This window comes from Pelophylax lessonae (genome assembly GCF_965119305.1).
Source record: "Pelophylax lessonae genome assembly, chromosome: 7".
NCBI lineage: Eukaryota > Metazoa > Chordata > Amphibia > Anura > Ranidae > Pelophylax > Pelophylax lessonae.
In genome coordinates this window covers 111,430,989-111,446,070 of record NC_138774.1, presented here as the reverse complement: position 1 = coordinate 111,446,070, position 15,082 = coordinate 111,430,989, and the positions used below count along the sequence as shown (strand labels likewise).

Here is a 15,082-nt window from a genome sequence, read left to right as displayed (position 1 = left end):
GTGTCAGTGGGTATCCTTTTTCTAGAAATTTTTGTTTGAGTGTTTCACTCTGACACTGGTAGTTGGATTGTTTTGTACAATTATGTCTGAGGCAACATAATTGACTCTTGGGAAGATTGTTTGTTGAGCCAGTGAGGATGGTGGCAGCTGTTGTAATGTAAGAAGGAGTTTCCTGCGGTTTGTATGCTGTAATTTTGGCGTAAATAAGGCTATTTTCATGGTACAGATCTAAATACAAGAATTCTAAGTATGTGTTATTTTGTACGGAAGTGAAGGTTAGGCTTATATTCTTGTGTTTGCAGTGGGAGACTAATTTGTCTGTTGTTGGTGTCTCCAACCTAGATGATGATGACCTCATCGATGTAGCAAACGTAAAAGATGATGTTGGGCATAAAGGGGTTGTTCACCCATATGTATTGTGACTCCCAGTGACCCATGGTCAGATTCGCATATGAGGGGGCAAAATTTGTACCCATAGCTGTGTCGTGGGTTTGAAGATGGTAGTAATCTTGGAACTGAAGGTAATTATGTGTTAAACAGAATAGCGTGGCATCTAGAATGAACTGGATTTGGTTGGGATGGATGTGTCTTTCATCAAGAAATGTTGTAAGGCCTGCAGACCGACATTGTGAGGGATAGAGGTGTACAAGGATTGAATGTCTAGGGAAATTCAAGAATATGAGGGTTCCCATCAATATGGGCTTAAAAGCTTGGGTAGATGCATTCCGTCTCTTATGTAGGATTGTAAATTTAGTACAAACGGTTGCAGGAAATGAATGAGATTCCACTGGTAAAGCTTTTAATGGAGGCTACTATCGGCCTGCCCGGGGGATTGATAGTGCATGTATGCACTCTTGGAAAATGATAGAAGTATGGTGTGTGATATTTTCTGACTAGGGATGACGCTTCACTTTTGGTAATAACGTGATCTGTGAGTACTCGTTTAACCAAGAAGGTCGCTTCCTTGGTGAAATCCAATAATGGGTCATTAGTTCGTTTGAGATATGTGTGTGTCTCCCAGCATTCTTTTTACCTCCTTGATATAGTCACTCTTATCTTGGTGTACAATGCTGCCACCATTGTCAGCAGGTTTTATTGTAATGGAGTCATTGGTTTTAAGGGTGCTAAGAGCTTGTCTTTTGCTGTGTAAGGTTGTGTCTTTGATGGTGGTGTTGGCTGCTTTGGCACATCTGCATTAAGTCCATATAGACCATGCGATAGAAGTTTTCTAGGCATGGTCCTTTGGATTGTGTTGGATAAAAGTTTGATGGGGGGGTCGAAAGGTAGTATGCTGTACTGGAGGAGGGAAATCAGGTGTTGGGTGAAGAGGAGGGCATCTAGTTCTGGGTCATCTGGATTGAGGAAGGGTCTTGTCCCTTCTTAGTAGAGCTTGTCTAGTATCTCCACAGTGCATTTTTCGTCTATATTAAGGTTGCATGTGGGGGTGGCAATATTGTTTTTTGCAGATTGGTGGTTGTTGTTGCAGACTGTATATGAAGTTACAATTATACTGTATATACATGCGGTTAGATATATGTATTTATTCTCTATGTAACAGGTTTTATGCAAGCTGTTCCTTGGGGCAAAAGGAGACTTACTAGTGACAGCTGGCAGTTGTCCAGGAGTTTACTGGACTTGATACCTAAAGTACATTTCTGTCTTCTGTATTTTTTAGAACAGGTAGCAATTGTACTGTTCTCAGGGGGATTTATGGGGTGTAAAATGTGCCTAAGTGTTAGATTTTGTGAGACCGACTTATTGTATTATACCAATTTGATAAATAACCCATTGTCCTGCTGAAAAGTAACTCTGTATAAAACATTTACCTGGCCACATCTTGGTGTATCTGTGTTCAAATGATGAAAGCACAAATTGATGCGGATTACAAGCTGTGCCAGATTGCAGGCTTGAATGCTGGTAATAATTTAATGAACAAACACGTCTTGATTTGTACAAGATTGGGACATATTATGGTGGAAACTTGCATGATACCACCCCTCCTCTCCATAAAGATCTCCAGATCTTATATTAAACAAAAAATGCAATTGAAAAATACAAATACAGTTAAAACAAATCCACATGTTATAATTGACTTAATAAGTGCAGCTTGAGGACATTTCTTAACAAATAAGAAACGAGTAAACAAATATTTGCTTAGTTCTTCAGAAGATCATAATATGAAGCTATCATCAGTATTATATATTAGGTATTTAAAAATTAACTGTATGTTGTCAATGTATGTGTTTTTTTTAGCCTAAACTCAGCATGGCAAAATGCAGGCGCAATGTGGAAAACTTTCTGGAGGCATGTAAAAAACTTGGAGTTCCACAGGTGAGTCTCATTTTCATACAAATACAGATTGTTTATCAGTTTTACTGTCAGTGGACTGTTGGAATCATTTGAGCAGATCAGTTCTTACCATGTATTCTTGTTTTTAGTAAATTTCACCCCTCTCTGCCAAGTCCTGGCATCCTATTAAGTTGTTTTAGGAGCTGGGGTGCGGGGACTTTTCCTGATCATGAGACCACCTTCATTGGCTGTCACAGGGGTCACCTGTTCGGAAGACTATCTTGCCACCTCCCATTAACAAGAGCTGTCTATGATCGCTTGGCCACTGTACTAGGATCACACAATGTACATACTCTTAGTACAGAAACCTCAGCTGTCTTTGGAAGCATATATGCATTACTTGGGCGGCAAGAGGTTACTTTTTGAATGTCTGAAGATTTCCAGAGTGTTTATAGAGTTTGGCAGGTTTAGCTGATATCTATCACTCTGATCTTTATTTTTGTTACTTTTTATGATTTTATGTTTAAAATCAGAGCTTGCACTAAAATGCAAGGTATGCTTACTTCCCAATGTTCTTTCCTTCCCAAAATGCTGAGTTTTAATTTAAAAAAATGACCCCCACTTTCTCCTGCTGCTCTTGGATGAGGGTAATGTCACCATCCTTTCAGCAAGATCCCGTGAAATACTGAATAGTCCAAATCCAGCAAAAAAAGTGCTTTTGCACTGTACTGGGGCGCCATTACATAAAGTATTGGCTATTCAGCATGCCTTAGGATCCCATCTGAAGGATAGTGAGGTATACAGAAGATAAGAAGTAAAATATATATATATATATATATATATATATATATATTATACAGTATATATATATATTATTATGTTTTTCTTTTTTAATTCCCCTCAGCCCCCCTCCTTTTTGTTAAAGATCAGCATCAAAGTGCTTGTGACTTCCCCTAAAACCTTTCTGACATAACAGCAATATTAGAACAAGTAACAATTAGTCTTTAAATTGTATTTCTGCAGACCCGCCTTGAATCTAAAGCTGGTCTTACTCTAAAACCATTTTGTTTGAAAAGTTTTGTTTCTAGAACTTTCATTCTGTTTTCTAATTGTTAGTGGGGTCAAAACAAGGTTTTTTGTTTTGACCGCAGTGATGGAGAAAAAAAAAAAAAACCAAAGGAGCAGTATCGAAATGGTTTCTCAAATGCACACATTTCTAATGTGTGAAGTTTTCATTTGGGAAAGTCTGTTCATTCCAGAATTGAGTGATAACTGCATACACAATTTTGAAGTACTTTCAAACTACATTTGTCAAGTCATCAACTTTTCGTACAAAGGTTTATTTGAAAATCTACCAGTGTATGCCAAATATCTCAAAACTATATAAATTAACAGTGCAGCGCATAAACAAATATTGTGAATTGTTCATTAAACTAAATAAACATACATAATTCACATAGATCAATGTGAATCAAAGTAAACAATGAAAGTCCAAAGTGAATAAAAAGTCCCAAAATATGACTCCCTGTGTATTTGAAAGAGAATCCTGGAATAACTCAAGTGACACTCAGGACAGAAGCAACACTAGAGGCTTACCAGAAATCCTTTTTACAGGATGTTCAGTACTCGCTTTAACAATCAGATTAAAACTGGACGTTAGCTCATAGGACTTCCGATAATATGTGTAATCCGACAGTGTATGCCAAGCTTTAGTCCTGTCCTTTATATTGGGCATCAAAGTCTGGCAAAGTTGAGACTTGATTTCCTCTTTAAAGCAGCATTAAACAAAAAAACAAGAATTTATTATTTAGTGTTTTTTTTTTTTTTAGGATTGGTCTTAATTATTTTCACCTGGTGGTCCGGCCAGTGATTCTGTTATTTTTTTACTTCCTTTAACATCTGTCCAGATAAAGTAGCAGTTAGAGGTTGAGACGAACCATTTAACACTGAGAGGTGTGCTTACAATGGTCAGTTTTTGTTTAATCCTATAAAAACTTTACTCCAAAGGGAAAAAGGAAAAAAAAACTGACACCCAGACTGACAATGCTGCTATTCAAAGGTGCTTTACTACTTCATCCAGAATGCCTATGACTGGAAGTGTGATACTGGCTGGATCTAACTAATGCAGCTACTAATACATTTAAGGATTGGATTTTGTACTTTGCCAGATAAATCTGCCATAGTGCGCAGTTATGCTGTGCAAACATGTACACTACTCAGAAATCCCATCATTAGAAAATTTTTCTTTGCTTGGCCACTGTGATAATGCATTGTAGCTGTCTGAATCAGGAATGTCTACATTTCAGTTGTCTGAATCAAGGCTAGCTGGCCTTGTTTATAAAGATGTTATCTGTACTGTTATGTAGGCCAATTTTAATTTAGGTGATTAACTTTGGTAACTTGATCAGCCAATTTGTTTTTAACATAGTAAACTTCTATAATAAGCTTTTTTTAAATAAAAGTAAATGTGAACCTTTCTGCCACTTTACCTTTTTAGGCAAAGTGACAGATTCTATTAAAAAAATAAATAAATAAATAAATAAATCTCCCACCATGCCACTCTGATGCTCTATTGGAGCCCTTGATGATAGTTGGGTGCTTACAGGTATGCATGAGCTCTGGTATGGGAGCACCTCCTAGGGTGCAGAACATGGGTCTGAGCGGTCAATTTCAATATTAATTCTAAGCAAAAGAACAAACGGGCCGCTGGATTCTGATTTTCTAAAGGTCACTAAAATTGTCCCTGGGCACACTGGCTCTGGTTGGGCAGCACTCCACAAAATAGGACCACTCTCAGAAAGAAAATGAGAAGACAACCACTTCTCAGGTGAGCACTCCCGGGGCCATCGGTGCTCGCCACCGCTGCAACAGTAGAAATTAAGGAAAAATCGGCCGAACACCACCAGCTGCTAGGAAGATGAATCCTTTAATAACATACGTCAAAGGTATACAGGATACAGAGATAGACGTGTTTCACACTTTCAAAGTGCTTGTTCCCTACAATAGGAAACTCGTCTATCTCTGTATCCTGTGTACCTTTGACGTATGTTAATAAAGGATTCATCTTCCTAGCAGCTGGTGGTGTGCGGCCGTTTTTCTCCCTAATTTCCACCCTCAGAAAGAAGGGAAAGGACCCAGAGTTGAGAATCCACATAATACAATCTAATGAGAGCGTCAAACAACTGGGCAATGGTCCAAGCTCCTTTAATGATCAAATTGATTCATAGCAAAACCGATCCAATGCATTCATGGATGGAATATTCTGCCTCTTCAGCATGGATTAAGAACTCTGAATAGGGTCAAATTGACTCAGGTGAGCAGACACCAAATTAAAAAAAACACTGTTGATTTTACTGTTTGGAAAGTTTCAGAAGGGCAGGTTACACTGGTGTTAGTGAATTGGCTGCATTCACTAACACTGGAGTAACCTGCTCTCTTGAAACTTTTCAAACAGTGAATCACAGTGCTGTTTTATCTTCTCTCCTGAGTTCATTTGAGCTCCATCAGAATTCATAAAGTAGAACTTTGTTTTTGTTTTTTTTGCCATCTGTGTCCCATTGGGGAGATTTCCCTTCAGTTCCTGTCCCATAGTCAAAACAGGAAATAAGATGAAGTGAGGAAATCTCTATTTCGCTATCGTTCACGGGCGCAGTCTCTGATCTTCATATCAGTAGGGTTATACTGCCCCGTACAGAAGTAGGACACTAGGCAAAAAAAAAAGTTCTGGCTATGCCTATGGGCAGTCCCAGGGGGTATATCCTCTCTCCCTGCTATAGGATGTAAGGACCTAGTTTCTTTCTGGGATCTCTGGTTCTGGCAAAAGTTTTTTTTTTTTTTCCTAGTTCGCTTTTTCTCCAGATTTTTTTCCTGTGAGATCTGCAAGCAACTAAGCCGGATCTGGGCGGCGGGATATATAGATCCAGTGGTCACCCCAGCCAGCGTGCGCAGACCCCCAGCTCCGCGCTAGGTCGGCCACGACATAGTCCCCACTGGATGGGGAATGGCCCCGTGAGTTAAACATCTCGCCAGGTCGCATACGACTGGGTCTAGGCTAGGGATAGACAGATTATCAGCAAGGCCAATATATCGAGGGCCGATATGCACTTTCCCCGATATATCGGCATCAGCCCTGGAACTGGCCGATATTGATGATATTTTTGTGACGTCATTCTGCCTTCTTAGGCCGCCTCCCATGCCTTGGACAGCCTCGTCTGGAGTCGGGACTAGTCTCACGGGAGTGTATCACCCACCCACAGCAGCCCGGTGCCAGCCAGCCACCCACATCCACGGGCACTGTACCAGCGAGCCAGCCACGGGCACTGTACCAGCGAGCCAGCCACGGGCACTGTACCAGCGAGCCAGCCACAGGCCCTGTACCAGCGAGCCAACCAGCCAGCCACAGGCCCTGTACCAGCCAGCCAGCCAGCCACAGGCCCTGTACCAGCCAGCCACAGGCCCTGTACCAGCCAGCCACAGGCCCTGTACCAGCCAGCCAGCCACAGGCCCTGTACCAGCCAGCCAGCCACAGGCCCTGTACCAGCCAGCCAGCCACAGGCCCTGTACCAGCCAGCCAGCCACAGGCCCTGTACCAGCCAGCCACAGGCCCTGTACCAGCCAGCCACAGGCTCTGTAACAGCCAGCCAGCCACAGGCCCTGTACCAGCCAGCCAGCCACAGGCCCTGTACCAGCCAGCCAGCCACAGGCCCTGTACCAGCCAGCCTGCCACAGGCCCTGTACCAGCCAGCCAGCCAGCCACAGGCCCTGTACCAGCCAGCCAGCCACAGGCCCTGTACCAGCCAGCCAGCCACAGGCCCTGTACCAGCCAGCCAGCCACAGGCCCTGTACCAGCCAGCCAGCCACAGGCTCTGTACCGGCCAGCCAGCCAGCCACAGGCCCTGTACCGGCCAGCCAGCCAGCCACAGGCCCTGTACCGGCCAGCCAGCCAGCCACAGGCCCTGTACAGGCCAGCCAGCCATCCACCACAGGGTGCCAGCCAGCCACCCACCACAGGGTGCCAGACACCCAGCCAGCCACCCACCACAGGGTGCCAGAAAGCCAGCCATTAAGCATTAAACAAAAATTAACATATTCAGTTTCAGATTTGTGTCAAAAATTGTCTTTATTTTTCAAAACTTTAAATGTACAAAATATCGGCAGATATCGGCCAATACCGATACGTTGTGACCAAAATATCGGTATTGGCCCTGAAAAAAACATATCGGTCTTTCCCTAGTCTAGGCCCGAGTTGTGGCATTCCTATTGGCCGACAGCCCCCCAACTTCGGCTGGGAGGGGTTCTGTCAGGAGATGGCACCCGCCTGTTCCTGGTATGGTGAGTAAATGTTCTCCCTTCTTCCCCTGTTGGATTTTGGGGTGGACGCGGGCCCTCTCCTAGGACGGACAGACCCTCACAACCCCCGGGTCCCCTCTGTCCTGTCACGCACCCCCCACCTACCTGCCCCCCCTCACTACTGGGACTGTGGAACGGTTGTAACTACTCCCGGGGAATGGGATCAAGTATCAGGCCGTGGGTGGGGGCGGTGGGTGCGCCGCTGGCAACGAACGATCGTGTGTGTGGGTGGGGGGGTTTACCTGTCATTCCCAGGGCCCCCTTCCTGTCGATCCCATCCAGGAGGCTGGGGGGGTTCCCCCATGAGGGTCCTCAGTAGCTCAGCAGGCTGCATTTTCTTGTAGCCCATGTGTGCTCTGCAAGATTTGGTGGCCATATTGGTACACCGGGCGGCCATTTTGCGGTGGATTTCTAATAGGAATCACTGGCAGCCATGTTTTGGGAGTTCCTGGAGGCCGTTTTTTCTTGGTGGAGCCCCTCCCTATACCCTAGTGCTGATCCTCAGATCTTTCTTTCTGGATGGAGATCGCTGCAGACACGTGCTATGCAGACATTCTGGGCCTCCTGGTGCATCTTTGGTGTAGGGTGGGGTCTCTCTCTCTGCTGGGGGTCTTCAGTGCGCTCTGCCTAACATTTTTGGGGCGCTGTAGAGCGGTGGGAGGTTTTGGAAAAAAATAAAATAAACATTCTCAACTTTTTGCTGACAGATTCCACTGGTGCAACATGGACCCTGCAGAACATGTCTCCACCTGACCCCCCCCAAGGAGGCCGCAGGGCCCTCCAGATCTCAGCTGTCCATAGATGCACTTTCAGCAGTCCTGGAAATCGTTTGTGTCCCGGGTGGAGGTGGACTTTAAAGGGCGAGGTGCCAAAAAACGCCCTCCGCCTACCCCTGCCTCATCTGATTTGTCAGATTCGGAGTCTGATTCAGCCACCGCAGATGCAGGTCTCCCCGACGGGTCCCTGGTGGGGTCTGCACTCAGACCGGTGTTTTCTATTGCCCTTGTGCCACAAACCTTGACTAAATCGGCTAAGATACTATGCCGTGACCTGGAGGGGAAACCTCTTCCTCCTGCCTTTGAGGAGCTTTTGGACCAGCTGGTGCAGGGGCTGTGTATTGTTTGCGATGCCACGCTGGATGCTGCATCCATTTTGGGCCGACTGTCAGTTTCGGCTGTGGTCCTCTGGTGTATACTTTAGCTAAAGTGTTGGTCTGCGAATTAGACCTCAAAGAAGGCCTTGACTGATCTTCCTTTCAAGGAGATCACCTGATTAGGGCTACCCTGGATGACCTTATCAGAGGTCTCACTGGGGGTAAGAGTACTTTTCTCCCGCAGGCTAACAAGGGTAAGGACCCGCGTGGCAGACGGGGCCCCTCCTTTTCAGCACATAAGAAGTTTTTTCGTCCCTCAGGGTCAGTCGATAAGGCAAAGTCCTTCAAGGCCCCATCGGGTGGTTCCAAGCAACTCTGGCCTGGCAGACAAAAGAGTTTCTCCAGACCTGAGGACAAGGCCCCTTCGGCCTGAAGGTATACCCTCACCCGTATCTGGGATGGATGGGGAAATGTCTTCGCTGGTTCCCGGACCTGTGGTTATCCCAGATACAAGACAAATGGGTTCGCACGGTCATACGGTCTGGGTACAAGATCGGGGTTCGATCCGTTCCACCATGAGACTGTCCCCAGATCGCTTACAGGAGCTCTTTGGGGCAGAGCAGGACCTGGTACAACAAGGAGTAATAGTTCCGGTTCCGTGTGCGGAACGTTTTCAGGGCTTTTATTCAAACCTGTTTACGGTCCCCAGGATGGAAGGCAAGGTGCGTCCAAAAATTCAAGATGGAATCCATTCGCATGGTGGTTTCTCCCCTACATCAGGGGGATTTCCTGGCCTCCCTAGACCTCAAAGATGCCTACCTTCACATCCAAATGTGTGCAGGACATCAACGGGTTCTGCGTTTTGCTGTGGGAGAGGATCACTATCAGTTAGTGGCATTACCCATTGGTTTCGCCTCTGCTTCTCAGGTCCTCACAAAGGTGTTGGCTCTGTTCCTTTCGCTGTTACGACAGCAGGGGATATTGGTCCTGGGTTACCTGGCCGTTCTGCTTCTCTGTGCGGAGTCTTCCATGGTGCTGGTGACAATTTTGGAAATTACCATGAGAACTCTGGAGGAGTTTGGGTGGATTCTGAACCTTCAGAAGTCGTCCCTGGTCCCTTCCATGAAACTGGACTTTCTGGGTTTGACTTTGGACTCATCCGCAGCCAGGGTGTTTCTTCCCCCGGAAAAACTACAGACTGCGATTCAGCTGTTGCTGTCGAGCAAATGGTCGTCCCTTCGAAATGGAACAAAAATCCATATTCCCTGGACAATCGGATCCAGCTGAGCCAGGTGACCAGGGAGTCCCTGATCTGGTGGCTTCGGTCCCCGATGCTCAAACACGGGGAAATCCTTCCATCCTTTATAATGGACAATTGTCACCGCGGATGCCAGTCTATCCGGGTGGAGAGGGGTTCTCGGCAGGTTTTCTGCTCAAGGAGTCTGGTCCCTGGAAGAATTCAGGTTACCGATAAATGTACTGGAGCTGAGAGCGATCAGGCTTTACCTTGTCCACTGGAACGAGTACCATCGGGGTTGTCTGGTGCGTATTCAATCGGACAACGCCACGGCTTATGTCAATCACGAAGGGGGTGCCAAAAGTGTCCTTGCAGCCTTGGAAGTGGCCAGCATCCTCCAATTGCCGAATGCTTTGTTCCAGCTCTCTCCGCTGTTCACATTCCAGGAGTGAAAAATTGGCAGGTGGATTTCCTCAATCAGAAAAATAGGATAAACAAGCGCCTTGGACTCCAAGGCAAGTTATCAAGGGGATAAGTGCAGCTAATTAATTGCAGATAATCTGCATAATAATGGAAGGAAATGGCAATCAGCGCAAGACCTTAATATTCCCCTGAATAATATTGTCTGCAATTTGTAATCTGATTTAATTAAAAAAGGTAATGAAAGAAATATCAAAAATAAATATAAATAAAAAAAATAATAATTATATGTACCACCTGAAGTGGAAGTGATGTGATGTCTTGTGTATGTATATGTAAACCAAATTTGTAAGGAAATGTTGATATAATTATATGAAGAAAGTGCAGTGCAGGATGTCCGCAATTATGTCAACAATACTGACAAAAATAGCTAAATATTCAATATGCAAAAACTGAATAAGAAAGTGCACCATGCAAAAAGGAGCAATGTGGCTTAAATAAAAAATCTGAATAATGGAAGTATGCAGTACCAAATACCTATTAAGAAAGTGCCCAGTGCAATAATAAATGCAATTATAAAAAGTACATAAATTGATGAATTAATAATAGTATAAACCATAGTGCAAAAATAAAATATTGACCAGAATCCTGGAAATTTTATACAAAGTACATAAAAAATGTGTAAAACAAATTTGTAAAAATTCAAATCACATTTCATAACCCCATATATATGAAATACAAGCAAGACATATGACTTTATAATAATATCTTTGACAAGAGTCCACAGTTTTTCAAACAAGAATATAACAAAGTGCCGGTGCAGGAATGGTGCCACAAGCCAGTGCTAACAACCCACATAAAGCAGATTTCCTTAATCGGCAGACCTTCAGATCAAGGGGAATGGTCTCTCCATCCGGATGTGTTCCAGCAGTTGTGCCTTAGTTGGGGCACTCCAGATGTAGATCTGTTGGCGTCTCTGATCAACAGAAAAGTGCAAAGGTTTGTGGCCCGCTCCTGGGACCCTCTAGCAGATGCCACGGACGCGCAGGTGGCCCCGGGGGTCAGTATCAGCTGATGTATGCCTTTCTTCCTCTAGTTGCTGCCAAGACTTATTCGCAGGATCGAGGCGGAAGGTATTCCGGTCATTCTTGTGGCTCCGGACTGGCCTCGCCGAGCTTTGTACGCTGACTTGCTGCAGACACTCCTTGGAGACTTCCTCTCAGGGAGGATCTACTGTCTCAAGGGTCAATCTTCCACCCTGCTTTACAGTCGTTGGCTTTGAAAGCCAGGTGCTGAAGGACAGGGGTTTGTCTGCTTCAGTGATTTTTACTCTGCTTAAAGCAAGGAAAGCGACTTATAGGAAGATCTATCGTACATGGAAGTCGTATATTGCGTGGTGTGAGTCTCTTGGGGTTCTCCCTCGCTCTTATTCTGTTGCTCGGATCTTAGCTTTCCTTCAACAGGGAGTTGATCAAAAGTTAGCCTTGAGTACTATAAAGGGTCAGGTTTCGGCCTTGGCAATTTTCTTCCAAAGGCCACTGGCCACCCATTCCCTGGTGCGTAGCTTTATCCAGGGGGTGCAACACTTGGCACCTCCGGTGCGACCTCCGTTGCCACCTTGGGACCTTAATTTGGTTATGTCGGTTCTCCAGAAAACTCCTTTTGAAATTATTTGGGAGATTCCTCTGCTTACCCTATCCCAGAAGGTGGCCTTCTTTGTGGCTATTTCTTCTGCGCGCAGGCTGTCGGAACTGGTGGCGTCCTGTCGTTTTCCCTATCTGGTGGTTCTTGGTGGCTACTGAGTTTTTTTGAAAGTCAGATTCGCTCTTTGTACTCACTGATGGCCCAAAGAAAGGGCTGCCTGTGTCTGCAGCTACTTGGTCGCCTGTTCATACTTTTACAAAGTTTTACAAGGTGGATTTGCCGGCATCTGCAGATGCCTCTTTTGGCCACAAAGTTTTTCAGGCTGCCGTTTTAAGGATGTTTTAGTTTCCCTTAAGGGTGTTTAATGTTTTTTCAGGTGGGTCTCATCTTGTTGTTCTGATGAATCCTTTGTTGCCTGGTTGGCTATGGTTTAGCCTTGGGGAATTATTTTTCTGCTGTTCCCACCCCTAATTTTTATGGCACTGCTTTGGGTCATCCCTACTGAAGATCAGAGACTGCGTCCGTCATTGAATAATAGAGAAAAATTGGATTTTTGTCTTACCGTAAAATCTTTTTCTCTGAGTTCATTGACTGACGCAGTACTCGTCCCTCTATTGAGTTGGGTTGGTGTTCTTTTCTCTGACACTGCTTTGATACAAAACTGAGGGTATACCCCCTGGGACTGCCCATAGGCATAGCCAGAACTTTCTTCTGCCTAGTGTCCTACTCCTGTAGGGGGCAGTAAATCTACTGATATGAAGATCAGAGACTGCGTCCGCCAATGAACTCCGAGAAAAGGATTTTAAGACAAAAATTAAAACCCAAAATTTGGGATTTTCTTTTACTTTCACTTTTGATAACAGCAACACTGGTTTCTTTTAAACATGTTTATCCTGTCAGGAGAAAATCAGCGTTATAAACTCACATACGCTTCATTTTTTATTAAGTAATCTAGGTGAGTTTATCAGAGTTTAACAGAGTTTGGGTGTTTCTTTATTGGCCAGAATTTTAATTTATTGTGGCCTTGGAAAAAAACGCTGAAGTGCTAAACGCGTCTAGCGTTTATGAGCGTTTAACAATGTTCATCGCTTTTTGTTTTTTTTTTTCCAATGCTCAGCGCTTTTTTTGTCCTGAACGTGATTTTAGGGCGTTTAGAAAACAGAAAAACTCCCCTGCTGATAAACTGCTAAAAATGTCCATGTGTGCATGGACACATAGGATAATATAGAAGGGAGTTTGAGGGCAGGAAAAAAAGATAACGCCTAAGCTCACAAAAACGCGAGTTTAACAGCAGTAGTGTGCCTGAAAAAATAACAGGACACATGGAGAGGAGGAATCAGAGGCACAGACAACAATAATAACCTTTATGGAGCGCTATGTCCGTCAAACTCGGATAAATGGATTTTATGGTAAGTACAAAAATCCCATTTTTTCATTACTTTTACTTTTAAGCCCTGATGAAGGGGGAGTTTGTTTCTCCCCTGAAACACATTGGCTTTATTCTGCTATGAATTAATTTGATCAAACTACCTTCTACTCGTGGAAATTTGGTGGTCTCATCTGATTGTGTGTGCCAAATTCTTGTCCAATCCTGACTCCAACAGGGCACGTTGGGTGGTGTTGAAGGGAGGGGAGCAGAGGTTCTTACAATAGAACACAACACCGTACCCTGAGGGGGGCAAATATTTTAAATAGTTGAATTACTTTTCGAATTCAGACGTTGTATGTTCACCCTCAGTTTCTGTCATGGTCACTTGAGATTTCATAGTATGTTTTTTTTCTTTGTTTGCTTTCCAGGACAAGCTGTGTTTACCCCACCACATCTTGGAAGAGAGGGGATTAGTAAAAGTTGGAATCACAGTTCAAGCACTGCTAGAACTTCCACTGCTGAGAGCTTCACAACTTTCTTCAGTTTAATCCCAAATTAAGTACTGACACTCTTAGGACTTGATCTCAAGCCTCAAGTCTGGACTGTTCTGAGATCTGCTCCTCCGAAGCTATGTTAGCCCTAAAAGGGAATTGTGCACACCTGCTGTATTATCACTAATTCTAGTGAACTGCAGTGGTATATTTTTAGACATTTGACATATTTTAAAATATTTCTGTCTGTGAAATGCATCTGTAAGAGGTGTCTTTTTCTGCATGTTTGTGTGTTTATGAATATGTGACATATTCAAAAAATACACAGTTTTAACACCATGAAAAGCCACCTTAAAGTGAACCTGTTAGTTCTGGCCATAATATTCCCTTATATAGAGCATATTGCCCTTTGAAGTCAAGCAAATGTACAGCTGTTTTTAGACCAGTTTCTCATCCAAGGGGGAGTGTGAGCATTTATGAGCTTATCCTTGAAGTTGTCTTCTATAAAACATGTCTAGAAAAGTAATCTGTTGGATGCTGAAGGTGCCAAACTCCATAAAGTTTCTGTCAGATGTGTCACACTTTGGATAAACTAAGCAGTGTGCAGAATTAGATCAGTGCAAGTATGGTGTCAGTGAGCACTGACAACTGCTCCCAGCTGAGAAGATGTATAGTGTCAGTGAGCACTGACCACTGCTCCCAGCTGAGAAGACGTATAGTGTCAGTGACCACTGACAACTGCTCCCAGCTGAGAAGACGTATAGTGTCAGTGAGCACTGACCACTGCTCCCAGCTGAGAAGATGTATAGTGTCAGTGAGCACTGACCACTGCTCCCAGCTGAGAAGACGTATAGTGTCAGTGACCACTGACAACTGCTCCCAGCTGAGAAGACGTATAGTGTCAGTGAGCACTGACCACTGCTCCCAGCTGAGAAGATGTATAGTGTCAGTGAGCACTGACCACTGCTCCCAGCTGAGAAGACGTATAGTGTCAGTGAGCACTGACAACTGCTTCCAGCAGAGAAGACGTATAGTGTCAGTGAGCAATGACAACTGCTCCCAGCCGAGAAGACGTATAGTGTCAGTGAGCACTGACAACTGCTCCCAGCCGAGAAGACGTATAGTGTCAGTGAGCACTGACCACTGCTCCCAGCTGAGAAGATGTATAGTGTCAGTGAGCACTGACCACT

At 44.5% G+C, this 15,082-nt stretch overlaps 1 protein-coding gene across 3 annotated transcripts in view; it reads left to right on the top strand.

The window, feature by feature from the left end:
• LRCH2 (leucine rich repeats and calponin homology domain containing 2) overlaps window positions 1-14,333 on the top strand; it is a 281,372-nt gene extending 267,039 nt beyond the window's left edge. For all 3 annotated transcript variants that reach the window (XM_082262513.1, XM_082262512.1, XM_082262511.1), the window contains 2 exons: window positions 2,254-2,331; window positions 13,830-14,333. In XM_082262513.1, coding sequence (XP_082118639.1) covers window positions 2,254-2,331; window positions 13,830-13,949 — 198 coding nt within the window. In that variant the 3' untranslated portion in view covers window positions 13,950-14,333. The remainder of the gene's footprint in view (window positions 1-2,253; window positions 2,332-13,829) is intronic.
• The last annotated feature ends 749 nt before the right edge of the window (window positions 14,334-15,082 follow it).